Source organism: Nipponia nippon, unplaced genomic scaffold, assembly GCF_047370975.1.
Source record: "Nipponia nippon isolate SJK-2023a ecotype South Korea unplaced genomic scaffold, ASM4737097v1 scaffold_10, whole genome shotgun sequence".
Lineage (NCBI taxonomy): Eukaryota > Metazoa > Chordata > Aves > Pelecaniformes > Threskiornithidae > Nipponia > Nipponia nippon.
The window spans coordinates 29,896,767-29,909,012 of NW_028262291.1; the positions used below are offsets into that span (position 1 = coordinate 29,896,767).

Below are 12,246 nucleotides of genomic sequence, written 5' to 3' on the forward strand. Positions count from 1 at the left end.
TACTTCCTATATTTGTGCCATGGTAATATTTGCAGGTGAAGTTAAAGATTCAGGAAAATATCAGTAGCTTGAACAGATAGCTCGAAAGATAGATTAAAAATATTCAAACATTGGATGCTCAGGACAAAGAATATGTATTGTAAATATAATGTACTTTCTGGACAAAATTTGTATCTAATCTATCTACCTGTTAGATCCAGAGCTATCTGTCTATCTTAAATATAAATATTATCTATCAATTTTAAATATCAGTGTTGTATCTAATAACATAATTCTGTATCTGATAGATGAGTAGATAGCATAGGTATAATTTTACCTAGAAAGTCTCAATTACAATGAAAGTTCTTGCGTTTCATCCTAATGCTGCAACTGCTATTCTACGAGTATGGACATACTCCTGGTTAATAGGCAACACAGCCAAAAGATTAGAGTACAAGGATAGCTTCAGGTCAGAAAGCTTCTGTTGCCAAGGAAGGAGATTCATTCAATACTGCAGGTAGCTCTGATATTCTGTCAGGCAAATGCATTTTCCAGTATGTGTAAATTGGTAAACAGCTACGGAAAGCAGAACAGAGTGGTTTTGTGTTTGTTTTTTTCTTTTATGTTAAAAAAAGCAAGTTTAGAAAAGTGTGGAGATTTTGAACTATCTAGGAAGACCTACTAAAAGTTTCCCAGCTAATTTTTTGCTGTTTAAAGAAGCTACCAAATTGGCATAGAAGTGATGGACAATATTAATTTACAACTTGCTGGGAATGCAGTTGATATTCATAACAGGGTCTTTTCTTCTGCTCAGACAAGAATAATCACTCTTCAGCAGTTTTATTTTGTGAACTACGGAATAATTTTTATGTGGTAAAATACTCAGAAATTCTGTCGATACAAAGCCTCGAAGGACCCACTCATACATGTAAAGAGGTGACTGATAGAATATGAACAGGGGATGCATCCCAAATCCACAGTGAATCTTCAAACAATCCATCAGTGATAACATGAAATTACAGTAAATGTTTGTAAGGCAAATTAGATTTACTCACTAACTGTTCAACTTCCAATGATAAGATTTGGGGTAATTGTGATTCCCAAGGAAAATGAGGCTTTCATGGTCATGCTCTCTCCTTCTGTCCCCTCTCCTGGTTTTGAATATTTCTTTAGTCAGTCGCTGGTACCACCAGAACTTTGCACTGCTCTAATTTTAATGAAAATAGGCAGCTGGTTGGAAGGGCTTAGGTTTGGTGCAGGGGGAGCGAAATGCTGAGATTCCAATCAGCCTTCCAACATGTACAAAACAAGGACTTTTTTTTAAAAAAAAAAAAAAAAAAAAAAGAGGTGGTGATGAGAGGAGGTTCCCAGATTGCCAGGCTCTGCAGAAACGGTCCCGTAGAAGACTATCTTTCTAGTGAAGGTAGCCATGAGATCTTGTTCTAGGAGCAGCATGGAGGGGCAATAAGGAATGAAATCAAGGATACGAGCTGTTGGTAGGTTTTTCTTCTTTCACTGCCATCCAAAGACTATCTTGGTAGGCTCCTCATTACTGAGTTTTGAGAAGATTTCATACTCTCAAAGTTGTCTTTTTGGCATGAAACCTTGAAGTGAGTAACTGCTTGTAAACAGAAGAATTTTGTGTCTTCCTGAAGCTAATTAGCATATGACTGTTCTCTGGAAGCCAGACAATAGGCCAGCAAACGTATATTATTACAATCAATGAGATGCTGGCAACAGATGTGAATTTTCAGTTTGTTAAGGTTTGACACAGCTGTGGCAATTCTGCCATGCTAGTATTATGTCCTGTTTATTGACTTTTCTGTATTTTAGACCTGAAATGGCTCCCCCAAAACTTGTTTTGAGAATACAGAAATGTAGATCAGTGCTAAATGCTATCAAGTGAAAAGAAATTTGGGGTTTTTTTGTGTTTGGGTTTTTTTTTTTTTTCATTTTTTAGCCCACTCTTTGGGACTCTGGATGTGCTACTATTTATTGGTCTGGAGTGTTATTGTCTAGGATGCAAACATACACAGGTGGCTGAATCCTGCTCTCTGTCATTGGCTTCCATGTGGCACTACTACTTCTCCAGCAAAAATAGAAAGATGAGCCTCTGGGAAAGCTACCTTTGGCTCTGGATATTTACAGAGGGGTTTTGTTACTCTCTGTGTGCCTATGCAGGAAACTATGGTTCTCCCAAGGAAGTGAACTAAAAAGAGCAAGACCAGTGCAACTGCAAGACTGTCAAGAGCTGTCTGAATATGGTGTTTGTGCTTATCAATTTGCATTAATCATGAAATGATATGTTGCTCTTCATGTTATGAAAACAGCAAACGGTATCTCTAACCATGATTATTTTTCTAGAAGGGTGTTCTGAAGTGCCAGTGCTTTTGGGCAAGGATGTTATTTTAGACTACCCAAATCAGACCCCAGTAGGCTGAAAATTAGCTCTGCCTTTTTCTGATTAAAAAAAAGAATTAGTCCGATTCTGGAAGGTTATCACAGGATTCAGTAACTGCAATCTTGGGGGCAGAATGTCTTCTGGCTTCCCCTGGGGATTTGCACAGCCCATGGGGTTTGTTATGGCCACATTTACCCATCTGAATCTGTTTATCTTTTACCCTGCAACAACACAAGGACTAAGCTGCACCAAATCAGAAGTAGTGAACAGTCATCTTTGATGATGTTTCCAACGGCAGGCAGATGTTGACATGTTTAAGGGAAGTGATTGATGTTGAAAGGGGAAGGGAGGAGGAGTGAGGCTCTCTGGCTCTGGTGGGAAAGGATGAAAGCATGACACCTATCACAACTGAGAGTACCCTGATGATTAACTGCAGATGCACCATTTTTGTAAGCAATTACAAAATTTTCGTCACAAAAGGTTCAAAGCAAATTGTATACCAACATCTGTTTCTCCAGTGAAGGCAGAGTCTAAGAATGGTTTGGACTTCTGTTGAGCAAGAGGGAAGTTGATTACAAAATAACACAGAATTAGCATATTAATTAAAAAGTCAGCCCTGTAATTGGCTACATAATCCAATATTTCGTGTTAATGAAACCCACTAGGAATGCTGACTGAGTATTCCTGTTGATACTTCTATGTTAAATAACTATTTGCACAGGAAAATTGAACTCAAATTCTTTCAGTGGGCAAATGGAAGTGTCCCAACTGGAACTTGTAATGTCCATAATGCATTGAACTCAGCAGGTTTAAAATAAGTCAGTTTCAAATTGGAGGAAAGCATAATAGAAATTATTCTTGTCACACAAGAGCAAATGCGTCTTGCATTTTTATACAAAGTGTTTCAATCAACCATTAAGAGGCTAAGAGACAGAGTAATCTGTGATTTCGTAGGTTTAATAACAGGGTTTCTCTGCTCGGGCCAACTCTTTAATATTAATCTGAATTTAAAAAGGATGTAACTTTAAAAATGACATCATAAAATTTAATATTAAGCCTTTATTTGAATGTGCTGATTCACAGTTCATGTGGTATCCATTTGATGTAATGTAATTTACTTTTAAACAAAACTGAATGAAACTGAATAAAAGCTATTCTTATCTCTAATAAACATGTCCAGTAGTGTGTCCCCCCCCATTTTCAAAGAATTTCAGATTAACTGTAGTGAGTGATTCCTTCTATAGAGAAGTTCCTCCTTCCCCAGCTCCTTGTATCTCTAAAGTTAATCATTTCGGTGTCAGAAAGATAAATCATGGTGCTATCTTTCAAAATAAAATTGTCGAATTATTTTGTTACAGTGTAATGGGATACTCTCATTTAGACAAATAGATACGATGTTTTAGTTGGTGTGTAGTTTAAGCTGCCATTCAAACTAATGGAACACTTCTAACATTGTGTGGCCCTGTTTCAATTTATCAGTGGTAGCAGGGTTGTATGTTATTATTGCTTATTATTGCTGACAAGCCATGCTAATATGCAAAAAAATAGGTAAAACGCTCAAAAGAAAATGAAAAAGAAATGTGAATGTTCCAATTTGAAAAAAGAAGGAAACATTTTCCTGCTTTCAGTATTAAAATTGTCCTGTGTCTGTATATGTGCCTTTATTCAGGCTTATTGGAATGTTGTTTAAAAATGACAAATACTTTCTGACCAGCCTAATTCTTTGTTAGAGTTAGGAACACGTAACTTGAAACAGGCATTACAATGATAGCTTGCCTATGATAGAAATAAATCTCATGTCTGGAAGGGAAGTGGTTCCATTCCCACTAGGTATTTTCAAGATACCTAATGATGTGGGATTCTGTGATTTTGTGCCTCCAAAGCAGGGCACTTTTTTCTTCATCTGAAGGGTCTCTGCTGGGTCTATGGTCTGTTCACTCAAAGTCAGTAGTGCATTCCTCTAGATGGCTTTTGGTGAGCTTGGCCTACTTAGGAGCGCCATGAAAATTTGGTCCTAGTTGGGATACAAAGTCAGAAGCTTTTAAAGCACTGTGGTAACTGCCATGTCCTGGCCCAGTGTCAGTGCTGTGCCAGGATCCAGGCAGGCAGCTGCAAGTTCCTAGTATTGCCTTCCAAAGGCCCAGTATTGACCCACCTGTGGCACAGGATCCTTGGCAGATTGGCAGTACAACCATCACCATGGCCATGCATACATCAGGTTGTATGAAAACAGGCACCTCTAGGGTGACTACAAAAGCTTTCCATACCATTGTCTGGGTCTGTGTTTTCTTTCTGTGTCTTCACTTACTGAAGCTACTTAGCAAATATCCCAGTGTGCAGTTGTGCTATCATCTTAGCATGGTGTACTTCCACTGGAGGGTGGTCCCCTCACTTCAAACAGACAAACAGCAAGGACAGACTGTCCCTTGTACTATTCAAAATACATATGATTTTTGTATTCTGAGATGATAAAACTAATTGCATTTGTTTTCTCTGCAGATGAAGTTTTGCCCCATCCACATGCTTTCTGTAAGAATCATACAAGCCAAGAACATCAAGTCAAGAGACCTGTGTGAGTTGTGCTTTGATTGTGTTTTTAGTCACCTCCAGAGTTTACACAATGAGCAATCTTCCTAAGTTCTGAAGGTATACAAGCAATGTACATAAAGCAGAGCAACAAAAGCACTAATGCCAGGGCTATAATTAGATCAAGTGTGTGAGGTATCATTAGACTGGGGGACATATCTAGTGGTATTTCAGGGAACTGGTAAAAACGAAGACTCCCAGATGAATTTTCTGGGCCAATAAGGGAAGGTAGGCCTTGTGAGGACACTGCAATCTGTAAATCTGCTTGGAGCTGGTTTTTTTTGATGGTCATAATGGGTATAAATCATATCATGGACTGGAATTTTGCCACACAGGCCATGTATTTAGGAACCTTTTATTGAAATGTATTGATTATACTTGATAATCAAAGGTAAATTAGAGAAGTTCAAAAATATGGTATTATTTGGGGTATTTGCTGTCCTCAGATGACCAGTCATGTTATAGTTATAAATTAACTACATGTGATAAACTATCATATTGGTAGTTTCTGGTTAAGGAGGGCCTCTGCAGATCTAGCCCTAAGCACATGCTGAACATGCAGGCAAAACAGACTTTTCTGTGTACTTTTGTATTCAACTTTCTTTAACTCATTATCTCATCCTCACAGACTGCTATGGCTCCTTCTCAAGGTGTACTATGGACCAGCTGTTCAGCTGCCATTTTTGCAGAGGTCTCCCTTGGGTTCCTCAGTCAGGACAGAGACCTTGAGCTGCCTTTTCTCACACTGTTGAAACCTCTGGCCTGTGTATTCCTCTAGTGAAAAATGAGATGTTCAGCCAAAAAAGCGTCACTTTGCAGTGAGTTACTTGAGTTACAGCTGAGACAGTTCGCGTCTCGCCATGTGGGGCCAAGCACAACCTTGGCCAAGCCTGGATGTGAGGGAGACCAGAATCCCGTGCTGGTCGAGTAGCTGCCTGCCGAAGGGCTTCCTGTACTCCTGTGGCAAATATCACGTGGCCACTAGAAAGGTGGTAGTGTGACGAGGGCTGTATTTCTGAGTTTCAATGATCTCTTCTATCTACTCTATTGAAGGGACAGTTCCACTTTCCTGCCAAAACCTTGCGGGCCAATGTTATTCACTGCTTGATACCAGTCTGAAGTATTTAGGCATCTCGGGCTGCAGTAGAAATCTTCAGTCAAGTCCAGACTCCAGCTCTGAAGGACATCACCTTGGAGATTTCCTTTCACACCGTTGTCAAGCTTCACAAAGTAAATGCGCTTTCCTGCCCCGGCTCTTCCCAAAGGACGGCTGCTCGAGGCACTGACTGCACTAACCATAAAGAGTAGATGTAGGCTGGAAGTGAGATGAAGATTTCCAACTTGCTCATGCCCTTGTGTTCTGGGGCCCACACCGGCCCTTGGCTGCAACAGATCTTCTCTAGTACCTAACCCTTATAGACAGCCGTCATGTCCCCTCCGCATGTTTGTGTTGGTAGACTGAGCAAGCCAGTCTCCTCTGATCTTCTCTGTAATACGCATTCTCCTTTCCTGTAATCATCCTAACAGCCCTTTCTGGAACTAGCTCTAGTTTCAGTTAAACTTTTTTAAACATAGGTGACTGGAACTGTAGGGAATATGCCTGATGAATGGTCAGTGGGGTCTTTTATACCTTTCTCTTCACATAGGAAACACGGCTCTTAGTGTACTTTGTGTGTGCATGTGTACCTTTGCAATTTGTAGTTACCCAGGTATTGGTATACCAAGATGGTTTTCCTTGGTTGCTTCCAACTGATGGTGTCTTTTTTTAAGTAATATTTATTAGTCCCCAGAATCATGGCCTTGCCCTACTTTTCATCTATAATATTGGCATCGGGTTTTTAATTTTTTTCTGTGCAGTGACTGCATCAGACTGCTATGTGCGCTTGTGGCTGCCATCTGCTTCAAATCAAAAGCTTCAGACCAAAACCATCAAGAATTCTGACAACCCTGTCTGGAATGAGACTTTCTACTTTAGGATCCAGAGAGAAGTTGAGGTAGTAAAAAAATAGAACTTTCACCATTTTGAATAGCTGAGTATCCTCATTTGACACCCTGTTGATCAACTGTGCTAAATAACTTCAGAACATGCTTGTGTAACAGCATTTGCAACTGCCAGGTTAGCCCAAAACAGCAGACATATAGTGTTCCCCTCAGCTAGTTATAGACATCAGTGATATAAATGCTTACATCTGAGCTAGTCCAGACTCCCTTTGTTGTCACCCGAGAGAAATAAGTACTGCTGTAGCATGCTTCATCTGGGCTATTTTGGATGGTTAATTTAGAAAGAGCTTTCCCTCTTCTGGTTGGAAGGAAAGGGTGGAGGAGTTGCTGTGGAGTAGACAGCAAATTTAATCCTACCCTAAGCTGTGTAGTTAAGAGAACTTTGGGGATGAAGAAACTAAGTGTGTTCTTTGCGGAGGTTATCAGTGTGGTGCAGGGCATTGACATCTTTTCTGTCTCAGGATAGTGGGAGCTCTCTGTTATAGGTAGTTGTCTTCTATTCCATGGTAAGTTTCTCAAGGTTGGGTTTAATGACGGTGTTCCACATTAGCAGACTCCTGAAGGAAAGCACAGGTTTCTTAATTCTTAGCACTGTGCTAGTCAACATTCATCTGCAAAAGCCTATAACCATTTTTTTGTTTCTGTGTAATAGCAGCTCAATAAGAGTTCTTATTTATTTTCTTCTGCTACCAGAACATTTTAGAATTGGCAGTGTGTGATGAAGATCCACTCACCAAAGATGACATGCAGTTCACAGTTCTTTTTAATGTTGCTAGAATCAGACCCGGAGAGACAATCCGTGAGACATTTGCTTTGAAATCAGAGGTAAGGACTGAAAATACACGGAGAGATCCGCAAGACCTCATTGTCCACATTGGCTTCCATGTTAAGTGAGGTTTGGGTCTGCATAAACAGATATCCATATGTATTGGTATCATTATCAATATTTCATCAAAACAGATATCATTGTGCTGGATTTTTGTGACTTCATTAATCTCTTTTCACAGATTCAGAAAATGAAGCCACTTCTCTCTCATGCCTACCATCTCTGTGGGGGCAAAATATGTTAATAGCTAGCATCTGTAAATAGTCATTTTTATCTTTTATAATCCAAATAACTAATTTCCTTAGCTTTTGGCTTTATTCTACTTTTGCCATGCTGAGAGGACATTTCCAATTAAATAGCAACTTTTATTAAAAACATTAAGACAATCCACTCACCACCTGAACTAAATGATTCTTTCAGGCTTCTCCTATTGGTGTTCATGCTGGGTTTCCTTCTAGGTGATTCAGGTTTCTCTAGCCCATAGTAAAAGGAAGTCTGTTCTGCTAACATCTTTGGTATTCTGTTAAGAAGTCCATGAAAGAGAGTTGTCCAGAGAACAAAGCTGGGGTAGGTCTGTGACAACTCCTGGGCTTGTCTGAGCTGTGGCTGAGGTATTGCTACATGCTCATTGCAGGAAGGAGACAGTCCGTACCCAGAAGAACAACTACTTCCCTAAATGCTGAAAGCTGTTAACATGGATCTTCCTAGTGACTCTGCAGGCTGGTGCCATGCACTTCTCAGCCAGTGGGTGAATCACTGGGAAATATAGTGGTTCAATAACCATCCCAGTCCAGAGCACTCTTGCCTACTTCATCTCTGCTGGATTGAGTGTGAATGTGATTTAAGTGGTTTGTATGTGGAAATGACGCTGGCATTAGTCACATTTGTTGCTGAGCTTCAATACCTTTCCTCCCAAGCACACCATCTTTGCAGAAAGCCATTATATTTCTGTTTCAGTTAAGCTCTCCCTCTCTGATTGTATCTTTGGAAGTATGTATAATTCTACATATCCCACAATTGGAGAATATTAATCTTCCCAAGGCTGTGGTTTCCATTGCAGTCTCAGCTTTGGAAAGAGGTAATACACAGATTTTTTGGTAACATTAGCAGAAGAGATGTCAGCCGTGGAAGTGCTTTTTAGGTGTGTCTGTAGTGGCAAATTCTTGCAGCCTCCAATAATCCTTATTTATATTACACTTTTCTTTTTAGAAGGAGAGATGCACTAAGAAATGGGAAAGTTTGGAAGTGGAATTCTGGATGGAAAGAATGTGAGTAAAATTCAAAAGCTGAAAAGATATAGATCTGCAAGGGAGCAATATCTCAGAGAAACAGGAACTTCTTCCAGCTCTTCCTCCCAGCAGTGAGCCAAAATTACTGTTTCAAACTTTTTTTTACCTTAACTTCCCCAGCTAATTCTTCCTTTCAGTGTATTTCATACAAATCTTACCTTCTGTTCAACACGTATATCCTGATCATGGAAATGTAGTAACATTGGCACGATGTGATAACTTGTACACAAGATGCATGTAAAACTTAACAGATGTGCTCTTCAAGTTGTTAATATTAATTGAGCAATGCCTAGAACACTGTGGTGTTTCTAAAAGACCAGAAAACTCGTCTTGTATTATTATCACAATATATACATAGAGTTATGTAGACAGTATTAGAAAAGTCACCCATTAGGTGATCGCTTAGTTAAACTGAAAAAACATACAATCAACAAATAATAAAATTAAGACCATCCCCCTCAAAGTGGTAATCAGCATTGCCTGGAGGAGAACAAATCCCATAAGATAAACTTTATCCCTCTTTTAAATGCTATCACAAGTTTGGTTGAAAAAAAACCCCTAAACTACACATTCTGGCATATTTGAGCTTAGCATTACCAAAATAAGGAATATAGTCCAGTCAAAACTGACTAACTGCATGATTAGAAGAAGGAACTGTAAATAAGGTTTCTTATTCTTAAGCATGGAAAAGCTGCCGAATAAAATCACTGATGTTCTTGGTTAATTCCTCCCACAGTGAAGAGCAGGAAAATCTATTTAATTTATCTATGAGAGATACCTTAAGACGTGGTATAAGCATCTCCTGTGAATGTGGAAGTAATCACAGCCAGATATATAAAAGGGACAGAATGAGGTACAGTGCTTGGAAACTGGACTGGGCAGATTCAGACTAGAAATAAGAGGAATGTCTTTCACCATTCAAGTTATAAGGCATGTGGGAGATTCTCCATCCTTGGAAGTCAAACCTAGTTATTTACATTTAAATACATTCTACAGCTGAAATAGAAGTTTTAAGGCTGGAAGTGGTGCTTGGTAAAATACCCTGGACTTTGCAGAAAGTCAAAGATTATATACAGCATAACTTTAATGGTCCTTTCAGGTATACGAAAGCACTTATGAATGTGTGTAACATAGTGATGTTGGACTATTGGCCTTAATGAGAGATGCTGTTAGTAGACTCTACAGGTTACTCATGGTATTAAATAACTACATCCATTCAGTGACAGATCTAGGTCTTACCAGGTAAAATGTCTGGGACAAAGACTTTCTATTACTTACCTCTGTGTTTTCCAGGCATACATATAGCACAGTGGGAGCTAATTCTTATTTGCTGTTCATTTGTGATCAGTTGTAAATTATAATCTGGAACAGTCAGAAATGTCTTTCCTAATAAGTATTTGCAGAATACATTAATAGTAGTCTTTGTTTTCCCTAAGTCATATGGTCATTTGTTAATAGCAGGACATGATTCCACATAGACCAATATGTCTTTGTTCTGCTGTATCTTAGCATATAGTTTTAAGCATTGGTATTTTTATGGGCTCTTCTGCATTTCTTCTTGTTTGGCTGCTACATTTCAGTTCATGTGCTTAGCAGGTGATCATGCGTTACACCTTTTAGAAAACAAATTGTGATACTAACATAACTACATCAATTTTAAGCAGGAAAGGTCATAAAACTACTTTTTTTAAAAAAATACAGATACTCACACAGCTTTTGTTTGTTTGTTTTTTGATTCTGTCTTTTCAGTCCTGGCCCTCCAGAGCACCTCATTACCAATGATGTCCTAGTGGTAAGGTTCACATACAAATTTAGCTTGGGGTGACTTTTCGTCATTTTGATTCTCTCCTCTTCGCGCCAACCATCTGACATTTTACAGAGAGAGCAGAAGCTACTGTGATAGATAAGAGCATGGTGTGCGTTATAAAGTGAAAGATGTGGGACAATTCCCATTCGTTATGGCTTAACTGTTGCCCTCTCCATGCAAAAATAGAAGCTGTGTTTCTTGAAGTACTCAGGTATTACAAATGTTAATATTTTGCCCAGCTGAGGTTTGTTAATGTTGCAGAACCCATATTTGTTGGTGTTCAAAGTGAAAACTGCTTGTGTTTCATGTAACACAGTATGGCACTTGGCAGGAAAAACAAAGGTTATAAAAGGGATGAGACTGTAGAAGGCAATAGTAAATGTTCAGTGTGCTTATGACTGGAAGGTTATCTAATGTAACAGCTTTTTGGGAAATGAGGTTTTTAATACAGAGTTATTTTAGTCATTGAAACATAGAGTCCTCTTTTGGTATTAGTCAGGATGTGGTACATCATTACCTATCTCCTTAGGCTGGCCCAGCAGCTAAGGAGTACAAAGTACTCCATGCCAACCACTCCAAACCTGTGCATGACTTCCAAGTGCTAGCCTTTAATACCCCTGAGGCAAAGTAACACGTATTCTGTTCTTTCCCCCCTCATTTTCTGTGTGAGGCACAAGAGCTGTAATGATTGGTATGTGTTGTTCCTGAAATGGCTTGGAAAACTGTCCTGGCATGAGTTATTAAAGGTTAACTGGAATGACTCAGGTGGAGGGTAGGGTGAAATAAATCCATGATCTCCCTACATCAGGACCAGCAAGAAGATGCCTTGTAGACTAATCACGGCCACAATACACAGAAACTCATCATCAGATGTTTTCCCCCACCCTTCCTAAATAATTATCAGATATATGTGTAGCTGTTTGGGCAACAATGTGTTGTACAGAGTTTCCTGATTTTGGGATAACTTGAATGGGTATAACAACCTCTGGCAATGCACCACTGTATGGACAAGCTAGTTCTGAAGCAGTGTAACTGGGCTGCTATCCTGGGATAATGAGCTCTGAATTTACTCTTGTGCAGCTGGATTTCTTCCAGCACTGAGACCAGTTTAGTTGGCTCTATATTATAGCTAGGGGTTGTCTGCATGATGTTTCATTATTTGCTGCAGAAGTGGCATTTGCTATCTTCACACTTTTCCACTCCGGTCTTTTACAGTCTCGTGAGGTTTGCTGTTTGGAAGTGCAAGTGGACATTAATGAAAGCAGGAAATATTTGAAAGGTATGCCAATTTCTCTCTGAAGCGAGGACATGACCAAATCAACCCTATCATAGTCATTCAGACCCAGATGGAGGCACT

The 12,246-nt window shown here is 39.3% G+C and overlaps 1 protein-coding gene across 5 annotated transcripts in view; it reads left to right on the forward strand.

Annotated features, from left to right (window-relative positions):
* Positions 1-12,246, forward strand: part of LOC104020445 (acyl-coenzyme A thioesterase 1) — a 126,243-nt gene that overhangs the window by 37,131 nt on the left and 76,866 nt on the right. For all 5 annotated transcript variants that reach the window (XR_015701952.1, XR_015701953.1, XR_015701954.1 and 2 more), the window contains exons 1-7: positions 5,664-5,784; positions 6,020-6,196; positions 6,824-6,960; positions 7,661-7,792; positions 9,003-9,061; positions 10,832-10,874; positions 12,105-12,168. Coding sequence is in view for 2 of the 5 variants with exons in the window: in XM_087746291.1 (XP_087602417.1) it covers positions 5,751-5,784; positions 6,020-6,196; positions 6,824-6,960; positions 7,661-7,792; positions 9,003-9,061; positions 10,832-10,874; positions 12,105-12,168 (646 nt within the window). In the remaining 3 variants the exon portion in view is untranslated. Of the gene's footprint in view, positions 5,785-6,019; positions 6,197-6,823; positions 6,961-7,660; positions 7,793-9,002; positions 9,062-10,831; positions 10,875-12,104; positions 12,169-12,246 lie in introns of those variants that run through there.